The sequence below is a fragment of the Ranitomeya imitator genome, chromosome 5 (genome assembly GCF_032444005.1).
Source record: "Ranitomeya imitator isolate aRanImi1 chromosome 5, aRanImi1.pri, whole genome shotgun sequence".
Taxonomy (NCBI): domain Eukaryota; kingdom Metazoa; phylum Chordata; class Amphibia; order Anura; family Dendrobatidae; genus Ranitomeya; species Ranitomeya imitator.
In genome coordinates, this window is record NC_091286.1 from 23,610,590 (window position 1) to 23,630,288 (window position 19,699).

A 19,699-nucleotide genomic window follows, 5' to 3' on the forward strand; every position below is an offset into this window, starting at 1 on the left:
ACCCTCTGACCCAATCAACTTTCACTGAAGAATATCAAACTTTTTTTTTTTATAATTTTGTCCAGTGTACAAAGTTATGAAACTTTTCAGATCACTTTATTAGGGGCTCTGAGCAATTCAACTGCGGCTACTCTTCCTCCCCTCCCACAGCACGAGTCTCACAGACGCCGACACTTCAGCTGCATCTCCCTCCTCCCCCGCTGCGCTTTAACCATGGGTTAGATGTTCTCCGGTCAAATATCAATGTGAAGCTCACCTGGACGATTAGTGGCAGCCATGATGAAAACCTGCCGTCTTGTCTCCAGGCCGTCCATCTCCGTCAGCAACTGGTTGACAACCCTGACACTAGAACCAGACTGGAAAAAAAGAGGGAAGACAATAGAGCATCACATGAAAGATGGTAACCTGTGCTGCATGGTGCATAGGGGGTGAAGTGCCTGAAAAGGTACTGCCTCTGGTGGTTCCCTTCCCTCATATTAGGGGGCATAGAACACTTCTGATTTCTTAAAAGGTTAAAACCTTTATCTTATGAGGTTCAAGGTTTTATTCCTTCCGTTCCGTAAGCTCCTTACATTTCTGGACATGATCGCTTGTGTAGCTGCGGGCGGAGTACTCAGTGGGCCTTCCCTATGAAGCGGTCTTCTTCCTTACATACTTCTCCACTGTATCTGACTTTGGAGGCATATTACACTTATCACTGCATAAAGAGCTAAAAACATCTGTATCTTATGAGGCTCAAGGTTTTATCCCGTTCCATTCTGGACATGATCGCTTGTGTCGCGGCAAGCAGAGTGATCAGAGGGCCTTCCCTGTGAAGCGGTCTTCTTCTTTCTCAGTTTTACAGTCTATGTGCCTTGGGGTGGGGGGGTTTAGCATTTAGGAAGTGAAACATTTAATAAGTCTGTTCCATATGCACATTGCTTTCCTGGACATGTTTGCTTGTGTAGCTCCAGGCAGAGTTCTCAGTGGGCCTTCCCTATAAAGTCGTCTTCTCCCCTTCATACTTCTCCATTCTTCAGTCCATCTGACTTCGTCTACTTTCACACTAGCGTCGGAATCTCCCTGTCGCAATGCGTCGGGCCGAGATTCCGACGCTAGCGTTTGACACGCCGCACAACGGGTGCAGCGGATGCATTTCTCCGGCGCATCCGCTGCCCCATTGTGAGGTGCGGGGAGGTGGGGGCGGAGTTCCGGCTGCGCATGCGCGGTCGGAAAAAGCGGTCCGTCGGCAGCAAAAAAAACGTTACATTTAACGTTTTTTTCTCCCGGCGGTCCGCCACAACACGGCGCAACCGTCGCACGACGGTTGCGACGTGTGGCAATGCGTCGCTAATGTTAATCTATGGGGCAAAAACGCATCCTGCAAACAACTTTGCAGGATGCGTTTTTTGCCATAAACGACGCATTGCGACGTATTGCAAAAACCGCTAGTGTGAAAGTAGCCTTAGGAGGAATAATAAACCTTTCACTAAAAAAAGCTAACAACATCTATATCTTATGAGACTCAAGGTTTATCCCCTCCATTCCTGATGCACCTTCCATTTCTGGACATGATTGTTGTACGGCTGCAAGCTGAGTGATCAGAGGGCCTTCCCTGTCTTCTCCGGTCTCCACAGTCTAATGCATGGGGGGGTATATTATCCTTTTAAGAAGTGAAAAGTTGAATGACACCTGTATCTTATGAAGTTCATGGTTTTCTCCCCTCCTGTTCCTTTTGCACCACACTGTGGCAGACATGCTCACCTGTGCAGCTGCAGGCTGAGTGTTTACTGGGCCTTCCCCGTGAAGCTGTTTTCTCCCTTCCATCCTGACCCGTGACCCAGTCCATCTGCCTTTGCTCTTACACCTTTTTTCCATGGCTGTTATAGCTGAAATGTCTCCTCAGGTATACGGTATATATACTGCTGTGCGTATATACCATTGCCCACCCCACACTATAGATCCCACTACAGCGCTCAGAGGGGTGTAATTAGATAACGAGGTAGGAGGGGAGAGGCAACACATGACTGCAAGAGCATGGAGCTGCACCAACCTGGTGCGCATAGATCTGCATGAGAGCTGTATACACAAAACGACAGATTTTTAATAAAAACCAACTGCAAAGTTTTAGTTGTTTTTAATTCAAGGGAGCAGAAAATTAACCTCCTGCACATCTGCAGGGCCTGGAATTTCCTTTAATGCCAACCTGCATAATTAATGATTGGCTTCTGTCCTCGGGGCTCGGTACAATGAGTGTTTTGTGCTCTGTTTAATATGGCTCAGGGCCAGCGTGCCAAATAATTGTGAAGCTGTAAAGGTACCTTCACACATAACGATATTGTTAACGATATCGTTGCTTTTTGTGACGTAGCAACGATATCGTTAATTAAATCGTTATGTGTGACAGCGACCAACGATCAGGCCCCTGCTGGGAGATCGTTGGTCGCTGGGGAAAGTCCAGAACTTTATTTCGTCGCTGGATCTCCCGCTGACATCGCTGGATCGGCGTGTGTGACACCGATCCAGCGATGTCTTCACTGGTAACCAGGGTAAACATCGGGTAACTAAGCGCAGGGCCGCGCTTAGTAACCCGATGTTTACCCTGGTTACCATCCTAAAAGTAAAAAAAACAAACAGTACATACTTACCTACCGCTGTCTGTCCTCGGCGCTGTGCTCTGCACTCCTCCTGTACTGTCTGTGAGCGTCGGTCAGCTGGAAAGCAGAGCGGTGACGTCACCGCTCTGCTTTCCGGCCGCTGTGCTCACAGACAGTACAGGAGTGCAGAGCACAGCGCCGAGGACAGACAGCGATAGGTAAGTATGTAGTGTTTGTTTTTTTTACTTTTAGGATGGTAACCAGGGTAAACATCGGGTTACTAAGCGCGGCCCTGCGCTTAGTTACCCGATGTTTACCCTGGTTACTGGCATCGTTGGTCGCTGGAGAACTGTCTGTGTGACAGCTCTCCAGCGACCACACAGCGACGCTGCAGCGATCCGGATCTTTGTCGGTATCGCTGCAGCGTCGCTTAATGTGAAGGGGCCTTAAGTCCATTAGTACATACACGAGTCACCCAATATCAAAAGGTGTTTACTTGGTACTTCGGGGCCCCGATGTACAATATTTCACAGGGGCCACACTAACATTTGTATCATTGACGCCTCCCTATGAGCGTTTGGGCCCCCATAGAGCACCAGGGCCCATATGTAAAGCACGAAACAGACAAATCCGTTTTATGTATGCAGCTCCGGTGCAGAACTATGTGTCCAAACAGTTACAGGCTGCAAATAAACCCGGTCTCATCTCGCAGTTGTAACTCTCTTTATTTTCCTCCTGTTCTTGCCAACATTCATTCCGTAGGTAACCGACAAGAAAGAGATGGGATCTGACTACAGAGTTTGGTGACACAAGTCTGCAGAGGAGCTGCAGACACAAAACGGCAGGAGAATTTTATTTAAAGCCATTTGTGATTTAAGAGGCCAAAAAAAATGTGGATACGGAACTTGAAATATTCTTATAGTGAAAAATCTCTTACTTCATGGCTCGACCTTCGAGGGCAAAGAGCGTCGATCTCATCAAAAAATATAACGCACGGGGAGGAGTTGGAGGCTCTCTGGAAAACCTGCCGCACGGCGCGTTCACTTTCACCAACGTACTGAAAAAAGGAAGAAAGAAACCATTACTGCGCATATTAAAATAAAGTTACAAATATATACGCTAAATATATATAATTTTTTTTGTTTATTATGCTATATTTTTTCTCTATATATTAGGATAGTTTTACTTCTGAATGTGGAGTAAATGGTTACCCATGTACGGCCATCCTATTAGTTATTAGACAGTAGCCCCTTTTTGGGGATCTCGACAAATAGTGTCCCCTGTTGCTCTGGAGGACCTGACATGATACCCACTGAACATCAATATTTAAAAAAAATAGTGTAATACTTAATTTCCCCTGCGGGGGCACTGCAGGAAAAATGGATACTTTTTGCCAGGTTCCACAGAAGATTACATGTGAACAGTACAGTGGGGGAACGCTTTATTTATTTATTTATTTTGGGGGGGACTTCTTCACAATAAACGACTCTCCAAAGTGGAGGATCCCTTTAACCCACCCATAGGATATTGTATAATGAAAACTGGGCAGGGGCCTAGGACGAGGACCCCCAACTTCCATTTGGTAGGACATTTACACATGTACATGCAGAGCACCAGTCGTAACTTATGGCAGTCTGGGCTGCTCCAAGACTACAAATCCCAGCAAGCCCTGAATAATTCACGCTCTGCATCATTCGTGTTCTGTGAACAGGATCCGACTCACCATATTCAGCAGCTCGGGCCCCTTCACCGAGATGAAGTTGAGTCCAGACTCGTTTGCTACGGCCTAAAACACAGAGGGGCAGAGATGGGGGGCTCTTATATCCATCAGCTAGACACAGGCAAGCACGGATAGGTGTTTCCATGGTTACAGACTACATACATGCCCTGCGTAGTCTGACTCTGGCGGTTACGTGTTACTTTCTTCTGACCGTCTGCTATGACTTAATAAAGACACTAAATGCAGGTAAGGAAGAATGTAAGGGCAGGCGCAAGGACGTAACCCGTAACGACCGGGTCAGGCTACACGAGTCTGCAACCTTGGAGACATATAGGTCAGTGCAAGAGCTGCATACACAAAACGGGAGAAGGTTTTTGCAAAATGCCTTCATTTTTATTTTTTTTAGATGCAGAAAGTAATTATAATGAGAAAAAAAAAAAAAAATATTGCAAAAGTATGCACACCCCTAAATATAGCAGGAGATAAAAAGAAAACACTGAGGACATGAATGCCTCATGTTTTTATACCTTGGCAAGTAATGTTTTTCCACAGCCCGGGGGTCCGGCTAGTAAGACCCCTGCGGGAGCCATAAGTCCAAGCGCCTTGAACTGCTCTGGATTCCTCACCGGTGCCTGGAGACAGAAAATACCAGAACGTGATGGACGTCGCCATCATCACATGCGAAAGATGCTGCGGTAATGGAGGAGCAGAACGTGCCGCAGCGTCCAGTTATACCGACTCTCCGAGGACTGCACACACCGTCTACCCCATCCACCCGCTCTGGTGGTCCTGCAGCCACCATGTCCTTTCCATTATGCAGGAGACGAATGCAGCCAGACAGTTGCTTTATGGGTGACACTTGCCTGCACTGCATGTGACTGCTCGGGTCAGTGATTGGCTGCAGCGGTCATAATGATGGATGAGACGTCATCACCGCTGCGTACCACCAGTGGATGACAAATAAAATAACGGGTTGCTTCTTCGTTTTATAGTTTCCCCTACTCTGACAATTTTTTTTTTGTAAAATATGTCATACTGACTACCCGCAGTCACCACTAGAGGGGGCTCTCTGCAGACGATATTTACATTGAACTTAAAGGGGTTTTCCTAGAGGTTTCACTTCTTTAATGCTCTATGAGGAAGTCTGGGGGCACACCTCTTTCTTAGCCTGGACAGCCCCTTTAATAATACGCCAGTGCCTCATGCTATGTCCGTGGTGCAGCCCAAGCTAACATATCCCAGAGTTTGTCTCCTCACCAGTATGGCCATGGTCAGCTCCTCTCGGATTTCATCCAGCGCTCCGATATCCTCCCAGGTGACATCGGGGACTGTGGCGAAACCCTCTCTCTTGGCAGAAGGTTGCACCGAGGGGAGCGCGCTCATGAAATCGCTCATCTCAATGCACAATCCCTGCAGCTGCTCCTCCGGGAAAGGCGACTGCTCCATAAGCACCTCGAGCAACCGCTGCAGCTCTGTCTAGAGAAGGGAAAAAAAAAAAATGGAATCTGATACCGGCTGAGATCAGGACGCCACCTCAGGGGGTCACTGGCTGAGAAAATAGAGGGCAGCACAATGAGGTGCGTTCACCACGCAGGATAGAAGTGGGGCGGGGGGTGATCGGGAACAGATGGGATCTCCTGCACTCACCTGAGCCGGTGGCACTTCTGCAGGAGGAGGTTTCGCCATAGGATCCTCCATCTCGGGCTCCTCTGCTGTCGGTCGTTGCCGCAGCTGGATCAGCGCTCTGTTCACTGCGCACATTGCTGCCTCTCTGCAGAGCGCCATCAGGTCGGCGCCGACGTATCCCGGCGTCAGATGAGCCAAACGCTGGAAGTCGAAGCATTCGGGGAGCCGGAGCTTCCGACACAGCGTCTTCAGGATCCTGTGATGACAAGCGGATGTCAGGGGTCGGCCACCGCAGGATTGCAGTTACGGCTCAGCTTTTCTCATAAAGAGCTGATGCGGCAGAGCCGGACGCTGCAGTTTACAATTAGTCCATATCCGGAGGAATATTTTATTCTTATAAAAGAAAAAACAAAAACGCCATATTGACCCCTGGAATCTGATGCACAGTTGCCCAACGATCTCCATCGGACTGGAATAGACGCGCTGCCACCAGTCAGGTCCGATGGGCACCAATGGCTCCACTTTATTTTTTTTTCTTCTTTTATAAAAATAGAAAACCCCTTTAATTCAGCAGCGGACTCTTAGCTCCCTCTAGTGGTGGGCGCAAGCATTTTTTTTTTCTCGGGTGGCACAAGTCTGAGCAAGAGGCTGAAAACTGCAAGCCCCCCGATTTCACAAGCAGCGGAGGCCGATGGTTGGCGTGTGACCGACGGGGGACACAGAAAACTATGTGATGTCAATTATCACAAGAAGCAGAGAAGAGAAGGGGCCGTCGCGTGCGGATGTTACATCCTAGTCACGGCGCCCCCTACTGAGCTCCTGCTTCCTTCTCACTATCTCCAGTTTGGGTGGTCTCACAGGCTCAGCACCACCTCCTGGATCCAGGGGGGCTCCATACTAAACCCCTTTTTTCACCCCTTCCTTTGACCACCATGCTCACTTTAGTCTCGCCCCTTCATCTGGAATCCCCAGGCAGATCTCGCGGTCGAACCTTCCCGCTCGCCGGAGAGCCGGGTCTAACGAGTCGGGTCTGTTAGTGGCGCCGATGACGAGAACCTGAGCGGTGACGGACGGATTGTTCATGTCTGGAGAAAGAACGTGGTAACAATGATATGGTGGTCTAGATGGATGCAAACAACCCTCCCCCCCCCGAGAAGGGAAGAAACGGCACAGAAAAGGCTGGCACACATCAAGTCCAAGCTCACGGATTACAATGGAAGCCGACACTGACCGTCCATACAGGTGAGCAGCTGAGCCACGATCCTCCGCTCCATGTCCTTAGACGCCACCTCTCTCTTGGGAGTTATGGCATCAATCTCGTCGATGAACAGGATGCACGGAGCGCTGCTCTGCAACGGAAAACATCCACGCCGTCACCAATCTGCAGGCTACTATTTCTTCTCTAACCTCAACAGGACAGAAGAAGCTATGGCAAAGAAAGCTCAGAATGCTCCATCCCGCAGCAGAACAGAGCAATAAACGCACCAAAGCTTGTTCAAAAAGGCTCCTCAGCTTCTGCTCAGACTCTCCCGAGACCCCCGACACCATCTCTGTGGCTGCGACCTTCAGCATCGGTAAATCCAGTTCCTGGAGAAGATACGAAGCATTGACTTATATGGCCGATTAGATATTATATAGATCGTCTGGGAGGGGGGGGAACACCAATGGTGCAACCAGAGCAGCGGCACAGGAGCCCCAATATGGCGGGGGGCCACTACTACTTGCAACGCTGCAAGCAGATCCTGTAGAAAGCACATAAATGGTGCGCTATGATGACCGATGATCAGTGCGCGTCTAAGGGCCCATATACTGTCCTTGCACATGGGCCCTCCTTCTGTTCGCCCCTGTATATCATCTAATGGGTCATCACACATAGGATATGCCGGATACATGCTGGCTATTACAGCACATTACTCACTACCAGCTTTATTGTGTAGACTGGGACAGAGTCGGCAGAGTCATCTCATTATTGAGGGGAGACTCATGACTTCAGGATGACACAGCAAATCATAAGGCATTGGTATTGTCTTACTAAAAAGGCATTTAGGAGATTAAAAAGGTACATTCTCTACTTTATCAGAAAAAAAAACAAAAACTAAAAAGCCTCTTACCCCAGCAATCGCCTGCGCCAGTAATGTCTTCCCGCATCCCGGCGGACCGTGTAACAGAAAACCACGGGGAGGCACCACCCCCAGGTGCTGATAGACTTCAGGGTGACGCATATGAATCAACAGCTTGCAGACTTCCTGTAAAGAGATACCAGTGATAAGATGTTCTGCAGCAGCCGAGGTGTGTTTAGCATATCACTTATAAAAATCCAATATAAATACATGACTAGATACCATCATCCATTTCCATCACTTCCAATACAGAGCAATGAAAATGGGACCAAACGTACCGTCAGGGTGTCATCATTTCCCCCAACATCTTCAAAGCGAACAAATGATTTCTGCAACTCAATGGTTTCTGCTTTAAAAGAAAAATCACATGAGATATAACAGCAGCTATATACATACATTCATAGTGCACTTTTTTCTTTAAAAAAAAAAAATTAAAACCATCTGCATCATATTACAAATAGAAATACATTATTCTACATACATCCTGAATTATACCCCAGAGCTGCACTCACTATTCTGCTGGTGCAGTCACTGTGTACATACATTACATTACTGATCCTGAGTTACATCCTGTATTATACTCTAGAGCTGCACTCACTAGTCTGCTGGTGCAGTCACTGTGTACATACATTCCATTACTGATCCTGAGTCACATCCTGTATTATACTCCAGAGCTGCACTCACTATTCTGCTGGTGCAGTCACTGTGTACATACATTACTGATCCTGAGTTACCTCCTGTATTATACCCCAGAGCTGCACTCACTAGTCTGCTGGTGCAGTCACTGTGTACATACATTCCATTACTGATCCTGAGTCACATCCTGTATTATACTCCAGAGCTGCACTCACTATTCTGCTGGTGCAGTCACTGTGTACATACATTACTGATCCTGAGTTACCTCCTGTATTATACCCCAGAGCTGCACTCACTATTCTGCTGGTGCAGTCACTGTGTAGATACATTACAATACTGATCCTGAGTTACATCCTGTATTATACTCCAGAGCTGCACTCACTATTCTGCTGGTGCAGTCACTGTGTACATACATTCCATTACTGATCCTGAGTTACATCCTGTATTATACTCCAGAGCTGCACTCACTATTCTGCTGGTGCTGTCACTGTGTACATACATTACATTACTGATCCTGAGTTACCTCCTGTATTATACCCCAGAGCTGCACTCACTATTCTGCTGGTACAGTCACTGTGTACATACATTACTGATCCTGAGTTACATGCTGTATTATACCCCAGAGCTGCACTCACTATTCTGCTGGTGCAGTCACTGTGTACATACATTCCATTACTGATCCTGAGTTACATCCTGTATTATACTCCAGAGCTGCACTCACTATTCTGCTGGTGCAGTCACTGTGTAGATACATTACATTACTGATCCTGAGTTACATCCTGTATTATACTCCAGAGCTGCACTCACTATTCTGCTGGTGCAGTCACTGTGTACATACATTACATTACTGATCCTGAGTTACATCCTGTATTATATCCCAGAGCTGCACTCACTATTCTGCTGGTGCAGTCACTGTGTACATACATTACTGATCCTGAGTCACATCCTGTATTATACTCCAGAGCTGCACTCACTATTCTGCTGGTACAGTCACTGTGTACATACATTACATTACTGATCCCGAGTTACATCATGTATTATACCCCAGAGCTGCACTCACTATTCTGCTACGATCTCTTCTCACCTTTCTTCTTCATCAGAGTGGATTTGATTTCTTCATCCACGTCGTCCGTCATCTTTCCTCTCCGGGATTTCTTCATTTTCCTCTGTTTCTTCTCTGACTCTAGTAGAGACGCATCGGCTGATCTCTGTCACAGACGGAGAAAACATTTTTTTACATTTCAAAAAATGAACAAAAAAGCAAAATAGTAAAACCCAAGTGTTGTATAAGATGACTAAGCTGAGTGTTGCATTAGTTTGGACACCGCGTGCAGAGTTGAAGCCATTTTCCCCTTCACCCGTGTGGGCGAAATAACAGGGTCCGGTACCTCGTTGTCCTCCGCTCGCTGCCCCCCGTCACCATCCTCGCACAGGTCTATGAAGATGTTCCTCTCTGGAGGTTTGCTCGGCGTTTTGTCAATGAACCATCCGGCCCTGGGGGGCCTCGATTCCAGGGCGTCTCCCGTTCCCTCGGCTCTGGGGGGTTTGTGTGGAACGGGGGTGCTGGTATCCGGCGCCTCATTTTTGGAGGGGGAGTCCAGGGTGCAGTCAGGGTTCCCTCTCCGGTACAATGACAGCAGCGAACTGTTCATGTGATTTGTGGACTAGAAACAGAGAAAAACCAAAGTAATAAGTGCAACACGGAGCAAAACACAGGGGAGAGCGAATACTCGGGATCTGTGACCCCCGGGACAACAGTGAGGGGCAGCAAACAACTCAAGACCCCAAGTCAGTTTCCCCAGAGAGGACGACCCCTCTCCTGTAGAGAGTCAGCTCTTATGTGCAGGATCCTCTCTCCTGTAGAGTGTCAGCTCTTATGGGCAGGGTGCTCTCTCCTGTAGAGTGTCAGCTCTTATGGGCAGGGTGCTCTCTCCTGTAGAGTGTCAGCTCTTATGTGCAGGGTCCTCTCTCCTGTAGAGTGTCAGCTCTTATGTGCAGGGTCCCCTCTCCTGTAGAGTGTCAGCTCTTATGTGCAGGGTCCTCTCTCCTGTAGAGTGTCAGCTCTTATGTGCAGGGTCCTCTCTCCTGTAGAGAGTCAGCTCTTATGTGCAGGGTCCTCTCTCCTGTAGAGAGTCAGCTCTTATGGGCAGGGTGCTCTCTTCTGTAGAGTGTCAGCTCTTATGGGCAGGGTGCTCTCTCCTGTAGAGTGTCAGCTCTTATGGGCAGGGTGCTCTCTCCTGTAGAGTGTCAGCTCTTATGGGCAGGGTCCTCTCTCCTGTAGAGTGTCGGCTCTTATGTGCAGGGTGCTCTCTTCTGTAGAGTGTCAGCTCTTATGGGCAGGCTGCTCTCTCCTGTAGAGTGTCAGCTCTTATGGGCAGGCTGCTCTCTCCTGTAGAGTGTCAGCTTTTATGGGCAGGGTCCTCTCTCCTGTACAGTGTCGGCTCTTATGTGCAGGGTCCTCTCTCCTGTACAGTGTCGGCTCTTATGTGCAGGGTCCTCTCTCCTATAGAGTGTCAGCTCTTATGTGCAGGGTGCTCTCTCCTATAGAGTGTCAGCCTCTTATGTGCAGGGTGCTCTCTCCTGTAGAGTGTCAGCCTCTTATGTGCAGGGTCCTCTCTCCTGTAGAGAGTCAGCTCTTATGGGCAGGGTCCTCTCTCCTATAGAGTGTCAGCCTCTTATGTGCAGTGTCCTCTCTCCTGTAGAGTGTCAGCCTCTTATGTGCAGGGTGCTCTCTCCTGTAGAGTGTCAGCCTCTTATGTGCAGGGTCCTCTCCTGTAGAGAGTCAGTTCTTATGTGCAGGGTCCTCTCTCCTGTAGAGAGTCAGCTCTTATGGGCAGTGTCCTCTCTCCTATAGAGTGTCAGCCTCTTATGTGCAGGGTCCTCTCTCCTGTAGAGAGTCAGCTCTTATGTGCAGGGTCCCCTCTCCTGTAGAGTGTCAGCTCTTATGGGCAGGGTGCTCTCTCCTGTAGAGAGTCAGCTCTTATGTGCAGGGTCCCCTCTCCTGTAGAGTGTCAGTTCTTATGTGCAGGGTCCTCTCTCCTGTAGAGTGTCAGCTCTTATGTGCAGGGTCCTCTCTCCTGTAGAATGTCGGCTCTTATGTGCAGGGTCCTCTCTCCTGTACAGTGTCGGCTCTTATGTGCAGGGTCCTCTCTCCTGTACAGTGTCGGCTCTTATGTGCAGGGTCCTCTCTCCTGTAGAGTGTCAGCTCTTATGTGCAGGGTCCTCTCTCCTGTAGAGAGTCAGCTCTTATGTGCAGGGTCCTCTCTCCTGTAGAGTGTCAGCTCTTATGTGCAGGGTCCTCTCTCCTGTAGAGTATCAGCTCTTATGAGCAGGGTCCTCTCTCCTGTAGAGTATCAGCTCTTATGAGCAGGGTCCTCTCTCCTGTAGAGTGTCAGCTCTTATGTGCAGGGTGCTCTCTCCTGTAGAGTGTCAGCTCTTATGTGCAGGGTCCTCTATCCTGTAGAGTGTCAGCTCTTATGTGCAGGGTCCTCTCTCCTGTGCAGGGTCCTCTCTCCTGTAGAGTGTCAGCTCTTATGGGCAGGGTGCTCTCTCCTGTAGAGTGTCAGCTCTTATGTGCAGGGTCCTCTCTCCTGTAGAGTGTCAGCTCTGATGAGCAGGGTGCTCTCTCCTATAGAGTGTCAGCCTCTTATGTGCAGGGTGCTCTCTCCTGTAGTGTCAGCTCTTATAAGCAGGGTCCTCTCTCCTGTAGAGTGTCAGCTCTTATGTGCAGGGTGCTCTCTTCTGTAGAGAGTCAGCTCTTATGGGCAGGGTGCTCTCTTCTGTAGAGTGTCAGCTCTTATGGGCAGGGTGCTCTCTCCTGTAGAGTGTCAGCTCTTATGGGCAGGGTGCTCTCTCCTGTAGAGTGTCAGCTCTTATGGGCAGGGTGCTCTCTCCTGTAGAGTGTCAGCTCTTATGGGCAGGGTGCTCTCTCCTGTAGAGTGTCAGCCTCTTATGTGCAGGGTCCTCTCTCCTGTAGAGAGTCAGCTCTTATGGGCAGGGTCCTCTCTCCTATAGAGTGTCAGCCTCTTATGTACAGGGTCCTCTCTCCTGTAGAGTGTCAGCTCTTATGGGCAGGCTGCTCTCTCCTGTAGAGTGTCAGCTTTTATGGGCAGGGTCCTCTCTCCTGTAGAGAGTCAGCTCTTATGTGCAGGGTCCTCTCTCCTGTAGAGTGTCAGCTCTTATAAGCAGGGTCCTCTCTCCTGTAGAGTGTCAGCTCTTATGTGCAGGGTCCTCTCTCCTGTAGAGTGTCAGTTCTTATGTGCAGGGTCCTCTCTCCTGTAGAGAGTCAGCTCTTAAGGGCAGGGTGCTCTCTTCTGTAGAGTGTCAGCTCTTATGGGCAGGGTGCTCTCTTCTGTAGAGTGTCAGCTCTTATGGGCAGGGTGCTCTCTCCTGTAGAGTGTCAGCTCTTATGGGCAGGGTGCTCTCTCCTGTAGAGTGTCAGCTCTTATGGGCAGGGTGCTCTCTCCTGTAGAGTGTCAGCTCTTATGTGCAGGGTCCTCTCTCCTGTAGAGTGTCAGCTCTTATGTGCAGGGTCCTCCCTCCTGTAGAGTGTCAGCTCTTATGTGCAGGGTCCTCTCTCCTGTAGAGTGTCAGCTCTTATGTGCAGGGTCCTCTCTCCTGTAGAGTGTCAGCTCTTATGTGCAGGGTCCTCTCTCCTGTAGAGTGTCAGCTCTTATGGGCAGGGTGCTCTCTCCTGTAGAGTGTCAGCTCTTATGGGCAGGGTGCTCTCTCCTGTAGAGTGTCGGCTCTTATGTGCAGGGTCCTCTCTCCTGTAGAGTGTCAGCTCTTATGTGCAGGGTCCTCCCTCCTGTAGAGTGTCAGCTCTTATGTGCAGGGTCCTCTCTCCTGTAGAGTGTCAGCTCTTATGTGCAGGGTCCTCTCTCCTGTAGAGTGTCAGCTCTTATGTGCAGGGTACTCACGGGCTGATCTGTGTAATCATCGGTGTCCGTGGAGTCATCAGAAGGAAATTCCAGATCCCTGCATAAGAGAAGATAAGCACAATATGTTTTTTCTCACATCTGCATCCATTTGACCCTTAGACTCTGTGCACACGACGCATCTTAAACTCAGTTGAAGCCGCCAAACTTTTCAAGCAGAAGATGCTTCAGGAAAATACTGGTGATGTTATCACTGGCGTCTTAGGAAACTTTATATCCTTAGCACTTTCAGTCAGGTTATGGAGCCTGAAAAATGACGCCGTGTGCTCAACATACCCCTCTTGTATGGACGACTACTGTTGGGGGGGACTACAACTCCCAGCATGTTCTGACAGCCACAGGCAACTGTAAAGTCCCAGGCTGCAGATCACTAATGTAACTACAGTATTCACAACATTATAGGAAGGAGAAGTTGCTTTAATTATTGTATTGTTAAATTGTTACTTATGACTGTTGTGTTTGAAGCTGTTAAACTGTAAAGCGCTGCGGAATATGTTGGCGCTATATAAATAAAGATTATTATTATTACAGGGAATCCGGCAATATGTCTGCACTAGCGTAACTTGCCCACCGAACACGCGGCTGGGTGAGTCGTTGCCCGCTTACCCGTCAGCTCCTCTCTTCGCCCGCTTTGCCAAATGTGATTCTTCCAGATTTCCGCCATCTTCATTTTCCTCACAGATAACTTTAAACACTAGAAAAGAACATAAAACCTTAAGCCACAGAACGTGTTGTCCATGACTCGACCATCGTGCATTCTCCCTGTGCCCATGTGACCGGCGCTGCCTCTCCAGCACTACTGATGGTGGCGGGTGTGAGGAGGACCCCATATGATGTGATGAGGGGCCACACCGTACACGGGCACAGCACAGGGCTCAGTGTCTGTGCTTCATTCATGTTAAGACGCCATTAGACAAGGCGTAAAGACGTGTGAAGGGGAATGGTGGCGGACACGGGGGGAGGAGGGACCCCTCTGTTAGTCTACACCAAAAGCATCGGCTGGAAAGTAATCCTCACTGTTCTGCATCGGGAGGTGAGCGAGGCCGGTGACGCCATGACCGCCAGGTGTCGCGCACACGTCCTATCAACAAGCGTAAAACAGATACCTGGCAATCACAGACATGAGCCGGCAGGAATCTGCTCTCCTCCTGATGCAGAAGTTTAGCCCCTTAAACACTGAGAACTGTGGACCCTCGTTCTGCTGATTCAGCCGATGACGGAAGATGCAAATATTGGATATCTGTGCAACAAACTCTCTGAAAAAAAGAGCTATGGATGTGAAGACGGCTGCCATTCACTGTCAGCAAACAGAGGTATACAGGTCCTTCTCAAAAAATTAGCATATAGTGTTAAATTTCATTATTTACCATAATGTAATGATTACAATTAAACTTTCATATATTATAGATTCATTATCCACCAACTGAAATTTGTCAGGTCTTTTATTGTTTTAATACTGATGATTTTGGCATACAACTCCTGATAACCCAAAAAACCTGTCTCAATAAATTAGCATATTTCACCCATCCAATCAAATAAAAGTGTTTTTTTAATAACAAACAAAAAAAACATCAAATAATAATGTTCAGTTATGCACTCAATACTTGGTGGGGAATCCTTTGGCAGAAATGACTGCTTCAATGCGGCGTGGCATGGAGGCAATCAGCCGGTGACACTGCTGAGATGTTATGGAGGCCCAGGATGCTTCAATAGCGGCCTTAAGCTCATCCAGAGTGTTGGGTCTTGCGTCTCTCAACTTTCTCTTCACAATATCCCACAGATTCTCACGCCCCCTGACGAAGGAGTCCCCCTCCGAAACGCGCGTCGGGCGGACGTGCAGCTTGAGGTCCTGGTTTGATCACCACTCATCGCCACACAGGTAATATACTTTTTGGCAGGCTTGTTGCTATTTTAGCATGTGAGGAAGCCGGTATATTGTATGGGTGGTGACCATGTGGCTATAGTTCTAAATATCTCTACTATTCGGGTTTGTCTATGTGATCCCTACACATGGGTACTATATATGTTTTCCTGCTACATATTGATGCATTGTCTCATTCTCTGGCACTTGCATATTATACTGTTTACTTTCTGAGCCGCATTTTATGTTATATAAAGTACATGCAGGATACAATTTCTAGATACACATAGACACCATCTGTTGTATGCGCTATTAGTTGGCTAACTATAGTCCCAATTATAATATAATATTTTATATGATATATACTATTAACCAGTTCCTCAGCTGTACGTCTTTGTAGTTCGCACGGGCGGCTGAGTTTCCGTGTGGTTCACCGTCTTGGCACTTTGTTCCATGTTTTGGCCTGTATTTTATTGGTATGTTGTATACATTAATAAAGGTTTATATGTTATTTACATTTTCCCTTGTTGGTGTTGTTCTCTTGTGGTTTCCACAATCCCCCTTGTAAGATTCTCTATGGGGTTCAGGTCAGGAGAGTTGGCAGGCCAATTGAGCACAGTAATACCATGGTCAGTAAACCATTTACCATTGGTTTTGGCACTGTGAGCAGGTGCCAGGTCGTGCTGAAAAATGAAATCTTCATCTCCATAAAGCATTTCAGCCGATGGAAGCATGAAGTGCTCCAAAATCTCCTGATAGCTAGCTGCATTGACCCTGCCCTTGATGAAACACAGTGGACCAACACCAGCAGCTGACATGGCACCCCACACCATCACTGACTGTGGGTACTTGACACTGGACTTCAGGCATTTTGGCATTTCCTTCTCCCCAGTCTTCCTCCAGACTCTGGCACCTTGATTTCCGAATGACATGCAAAATTTGCTTTCATCAGAAAAAAGTACTTGGGACCACTTAGCAACAGTCCAGTGCTGCTTCTCTGTAGCCCAGGTCAGGCGCCTCTGCCGCTGTTTATGGTTCAAAAGTGGCTTTACCTGGGGAATGCAGCACCTGTAGCCCATTTCCTGCACACGCCTGTGCACGGTGGCTCTGGATGTTTCCACACCAGACTCAGTCCACTGCTTCCTCAGGTTCCCCAAGGTCTGGAATCGGTCCTTCTCCACAATCTTCCTCAGGGTCCGGTCTCCTCTTCTCGTTGTACAGCGTTTTCTGCCACATTGTTTCCTTCCAACAGACTTACCATTGAGGTGCCTTGATACAGCACTCTGGGAACAGCCTATTTGTTGAGAAATTTCTTTCTGGGTCTTACCCTCTTGCTTGAGGGTGTCAATGATGGCCTTCTTGACATCTGTCAGGTCGCTAGTCTTAGGGTACCGTCACACTATACGATTTACCTACGATCACGACCAGCGATATGACCTGGCCGTGATCGTAGGTAAATCGTAGTGTGGTCGCTGGGGAGCTGTCACACAGACCGCTCTCCAGCGACCAACGATGCCGAGGTCCCTGGGTAACCAGGGTAAACATCGGGTTACTAAGCGCAGGACCGCGCTTAGTTACCCGATGTTTACCCTGGTTACAAGCGTTAAACTAAAAAAAAACAAACAGCACATACTTACATTCCGGTGTCCGTCAGGTCCCTTGCAGTCTGGTTCCCGCACTCAGTGACTGCCGGCCGTAAAGTGAAAGTGAAAGCACAGCCGCTGTGCTCTGCTTTCACTTTACGGCCGGCAGTCACAGTGCGGGAAGCAGAGACGGCAAGGGACCTGACGGACACCGGAATGTAAGTATGTGCTGTTTGTTTTTTTTTAGTTTAACGCTTGTAACCAGGGTAAACATCGGGTAACTAAGCGCGGTCCTGCGCTTAGTAACCCGATGTTTACCCTGGTTACAAGCGAACGCATCGCTGGATCGCATCGCTAGATCGGTGTCACACACACCGATCTAGCGATGACAGCGGGAGATCCAGCGATGAAAGAAAGTTCTAAACGATCTGCTACGACGTACGATTCTCAGCAGGATCCCTGATCGCTGCTGCGTGTCAGACACAGCGATATCGTAACGATATCGCTGGAACGTCACGAATCGTACCGTCGTAGCGATCGAAATGTTATAGTGTGACGGTACCCTTACCCATGATGGGGGTTTTGAGTAATGAACCAGGCAGGGAGTTTATAAAAGCCTCAGGTATCTTTTGCATGTGTTTAGAGTTAATTAGTTGATTCAGAAGATTAGGGTAATAGGTCGTTTAGAGAACCTTTTCTTGATATGCTAATTTATTGAGACAGGTTTTTTGGGTTATCAGGAGTTGTATGCCAAAATCATCAGTATTTAAACAATAAAAGACCTGACAAATTTCAGTTGGTGGATAATGAATCTATAATATATGAAAGTTTAATTGTAATCATTACATTATGGTAAATAATGAAATTTAACACTATATGCTAATTTTTTGAGAAGGACCTGTAGCTTCTGAGACAAAGATACAGATCGCGCCGAGCCTCCCCTCCAGATCGCGCCGAGCCTCCCCTCCAGATCGCGCCGAGCCTCCCCTCCAGATCGCGCCGAGCCTTCCCTCCAGATCGCGCCGAGCCTTCCCTCCATCTTACGGCTGTACCCCTCTTTCCTGTATCGGCCCATAGTCCGTGTACAGCACATTTACAGAAGCTCTACCTCTGCTTGCTGACGGTGATACACATGTGATCAGTGACGTCCCCAGACTTCTCACCTTTCTCTACTTGGATCCTGAAGGCGTTTCTTTTCCTTCTGCCATATTCTGAACTGGAGATAGAAGACAGGTGCGTTATATGACTCCGAGAGGAGCAGAATTGCGGCCCTGACACATGCGGAAAGTGTCCCTATAGGGTCCCATGAATGATAGTCCGACATCCTGCAGTGTCGCCTTATAACCCGCGCTGCTCGGATACCCCCTTATAGAGAGTTCTGGCCACCACCTCCTAGTTCTGTGGCCTTTCCTGCCTATAGCCGGCGTGCTGAGCGTTCATGTTTTCCCAATGGGGAGGACAAAGCTGCTGATGAGATGGAGTCATTGGAGTCTCTCACCCCTATAAACAAAAAGGCCGGGGGATGAAATACAGATTTTCATGTCCCTGACCATGGGTTGTGGCGACATCGCAGCCCAGATCCATTCACTTCAATGGGGTTAACGTGCAATAACACATACAACCTATGGTCTCAGGGAGGCGCTGTTTCTGCAGGAAAGAAGCCATTTTTTTGTGAACCTGGACACCCCCTTTAAATAGAAGCTTTGCTGGGGAGGGGACGACCTTGATCTGTGTCGACCGTCCGATCTACAGACCATACGGATACTGCACACAGGCGCCTGTATGTTACCTGTAGGTCTTCTGGAGGTCGGCGGCCACCGCCGTGAGGTCCACGTACCCTCCACATCTGTTACTGCTCAAATACTGAGAAAAATAACAAAATATGAAAAATATAAGTGTCGTAGAATTCAAGGTTTGTGATACAGAAGTCTGGTAGAAGGGGAGGGGATCAGAGCTGCAGTGTAAAGCACAGAGGAGGGGACCGGCCACAGCTCCAGACTCTGCACAACTCAGGGCTTTACAATTAGACGCCGCAGCAAATCTGAACTGGAGGAGCTGCAGTGTAAAGCACGGGGGAGGGGATGCCATAAGCTGCAGAGAAGAACTACAAGTGCCACATGCATCACCAGCCACGACGCTATGACTCCCCCCTGTGTGAGATAACATGGCAAAGATCAGCAGGACGTATATAATAATAAAGGGCCCCGGATAGACCAGTGTCAGGGGCCACTACCTGCGCCAGCCGGTGCTTCAGCCTCCTGTCTATTCCCGGGGACACGTGACGGATCTTCATGATCGCACCGACCCCGGTTCACAGCTCCTAACTCACGTGTGAGCCGAGGGGTCCTCACACGTAGCTGTCCGCCGCGATGCCTGCCTCCTCCGCCGCCTGCCAGATAGAGCCTTTTCACATAGGTATCCGCAGCATTGCCTGTCCCGGGATCCGCACATAGAATCACGCTTCTCCTAGTAGCAGGTGTCCTCAGTCTTTACGCAGGTTCTTCCTGCAGGGAATAATAATAAAAAACAAGAAAAAAAAATAAAAGAAAAAAAAAATATATATAGCATCACTGCAGTGCAGATGACGTCACCACACGTGGGGTCCTAGCACTTCCGGGACGGAATGATGACGTTTATCAC

General features: G+C 48.5%; 1 protein-coding gene across 4 annotated transcripts in view; it reads right to left on the reverse strand.

The window, feature by feature from the left end:
- NVL (nuclear VCP like) overlaps positions 1-19,421 on the reverse strand; it is a 35,164-nt gene extending 15,743 nt beyond the window's left edge. For 2 of the 4 annotated variants that reach the window (XM_069768420.1, XM_069768418.1), the window contains exons 1-18: positions 19,293-19,421; positions 18,849-18,922; positions 18,223-18,275; positions 14,222-14,309; positions 13,598-13,655; positions 10,067-10,342; positions 9,763-9,886; positions 8,321-8,388; positions 8,034-8,168; positions 7,408-7,509; positions 7,154-7,271; positions 6,863-7,007; positions 5,944-6,178; positions 5,554-5,772; positions 4,824-4,928; positions 4,300-4,362; positions 3,514-3,633; positions 257-356 (exon numbers count right to left, since the gene is read on the reverse strand). In XM_069768420.1, coding sequence (XP_069624521.1) covers positions 257-356; positions 3,514-3,633; positions 4,300-4,362; positions 4,824-4,928; positions 5,554-5,772; positions 5,944-6,178; positions 6,863-7,007; positions 7,154-7,271; positions 7,408-7,509; positions 8,034-8,168; positions 8,321-8,388; positions 9,763-9,886; positions 10,067-10,342; positions 13,598-13,655; positions 14,222-14,309; positions 18,223-18,275; positions 18,849-18,922; positions 19,293-19,352 — 2,143 coding nt within the window. In that variant the 5' untranslated portion in view covers positions 19,353-19,421. Of the gene's footprint in view, positions 1-256; positions 357-3,513; positions 3,634-4,299; positions 4,363-4,823; positions 4,929-5,553; positions 5,773-5,943; positions 6,179-6,862; positions 7,008-7,153; positions 7,272-7,407; positions 7,510-8,033; positions 8,169-8,320; positions 8,392-9,762; positions 9,887-10,066; positions 10,343-13,597; positions 13,656-14,221; positions 14,310-18,222; positions 18,276-18,848; positions 18,923-19,292 lie in introns of all 4 variants that reach the window. The other 2 variants (XM_069768419.1, XM_069768417.1) reach the window with 1 other exon arrangement.
- Positions 19,422-19,699: the final 278 nt, after the last annotated feature.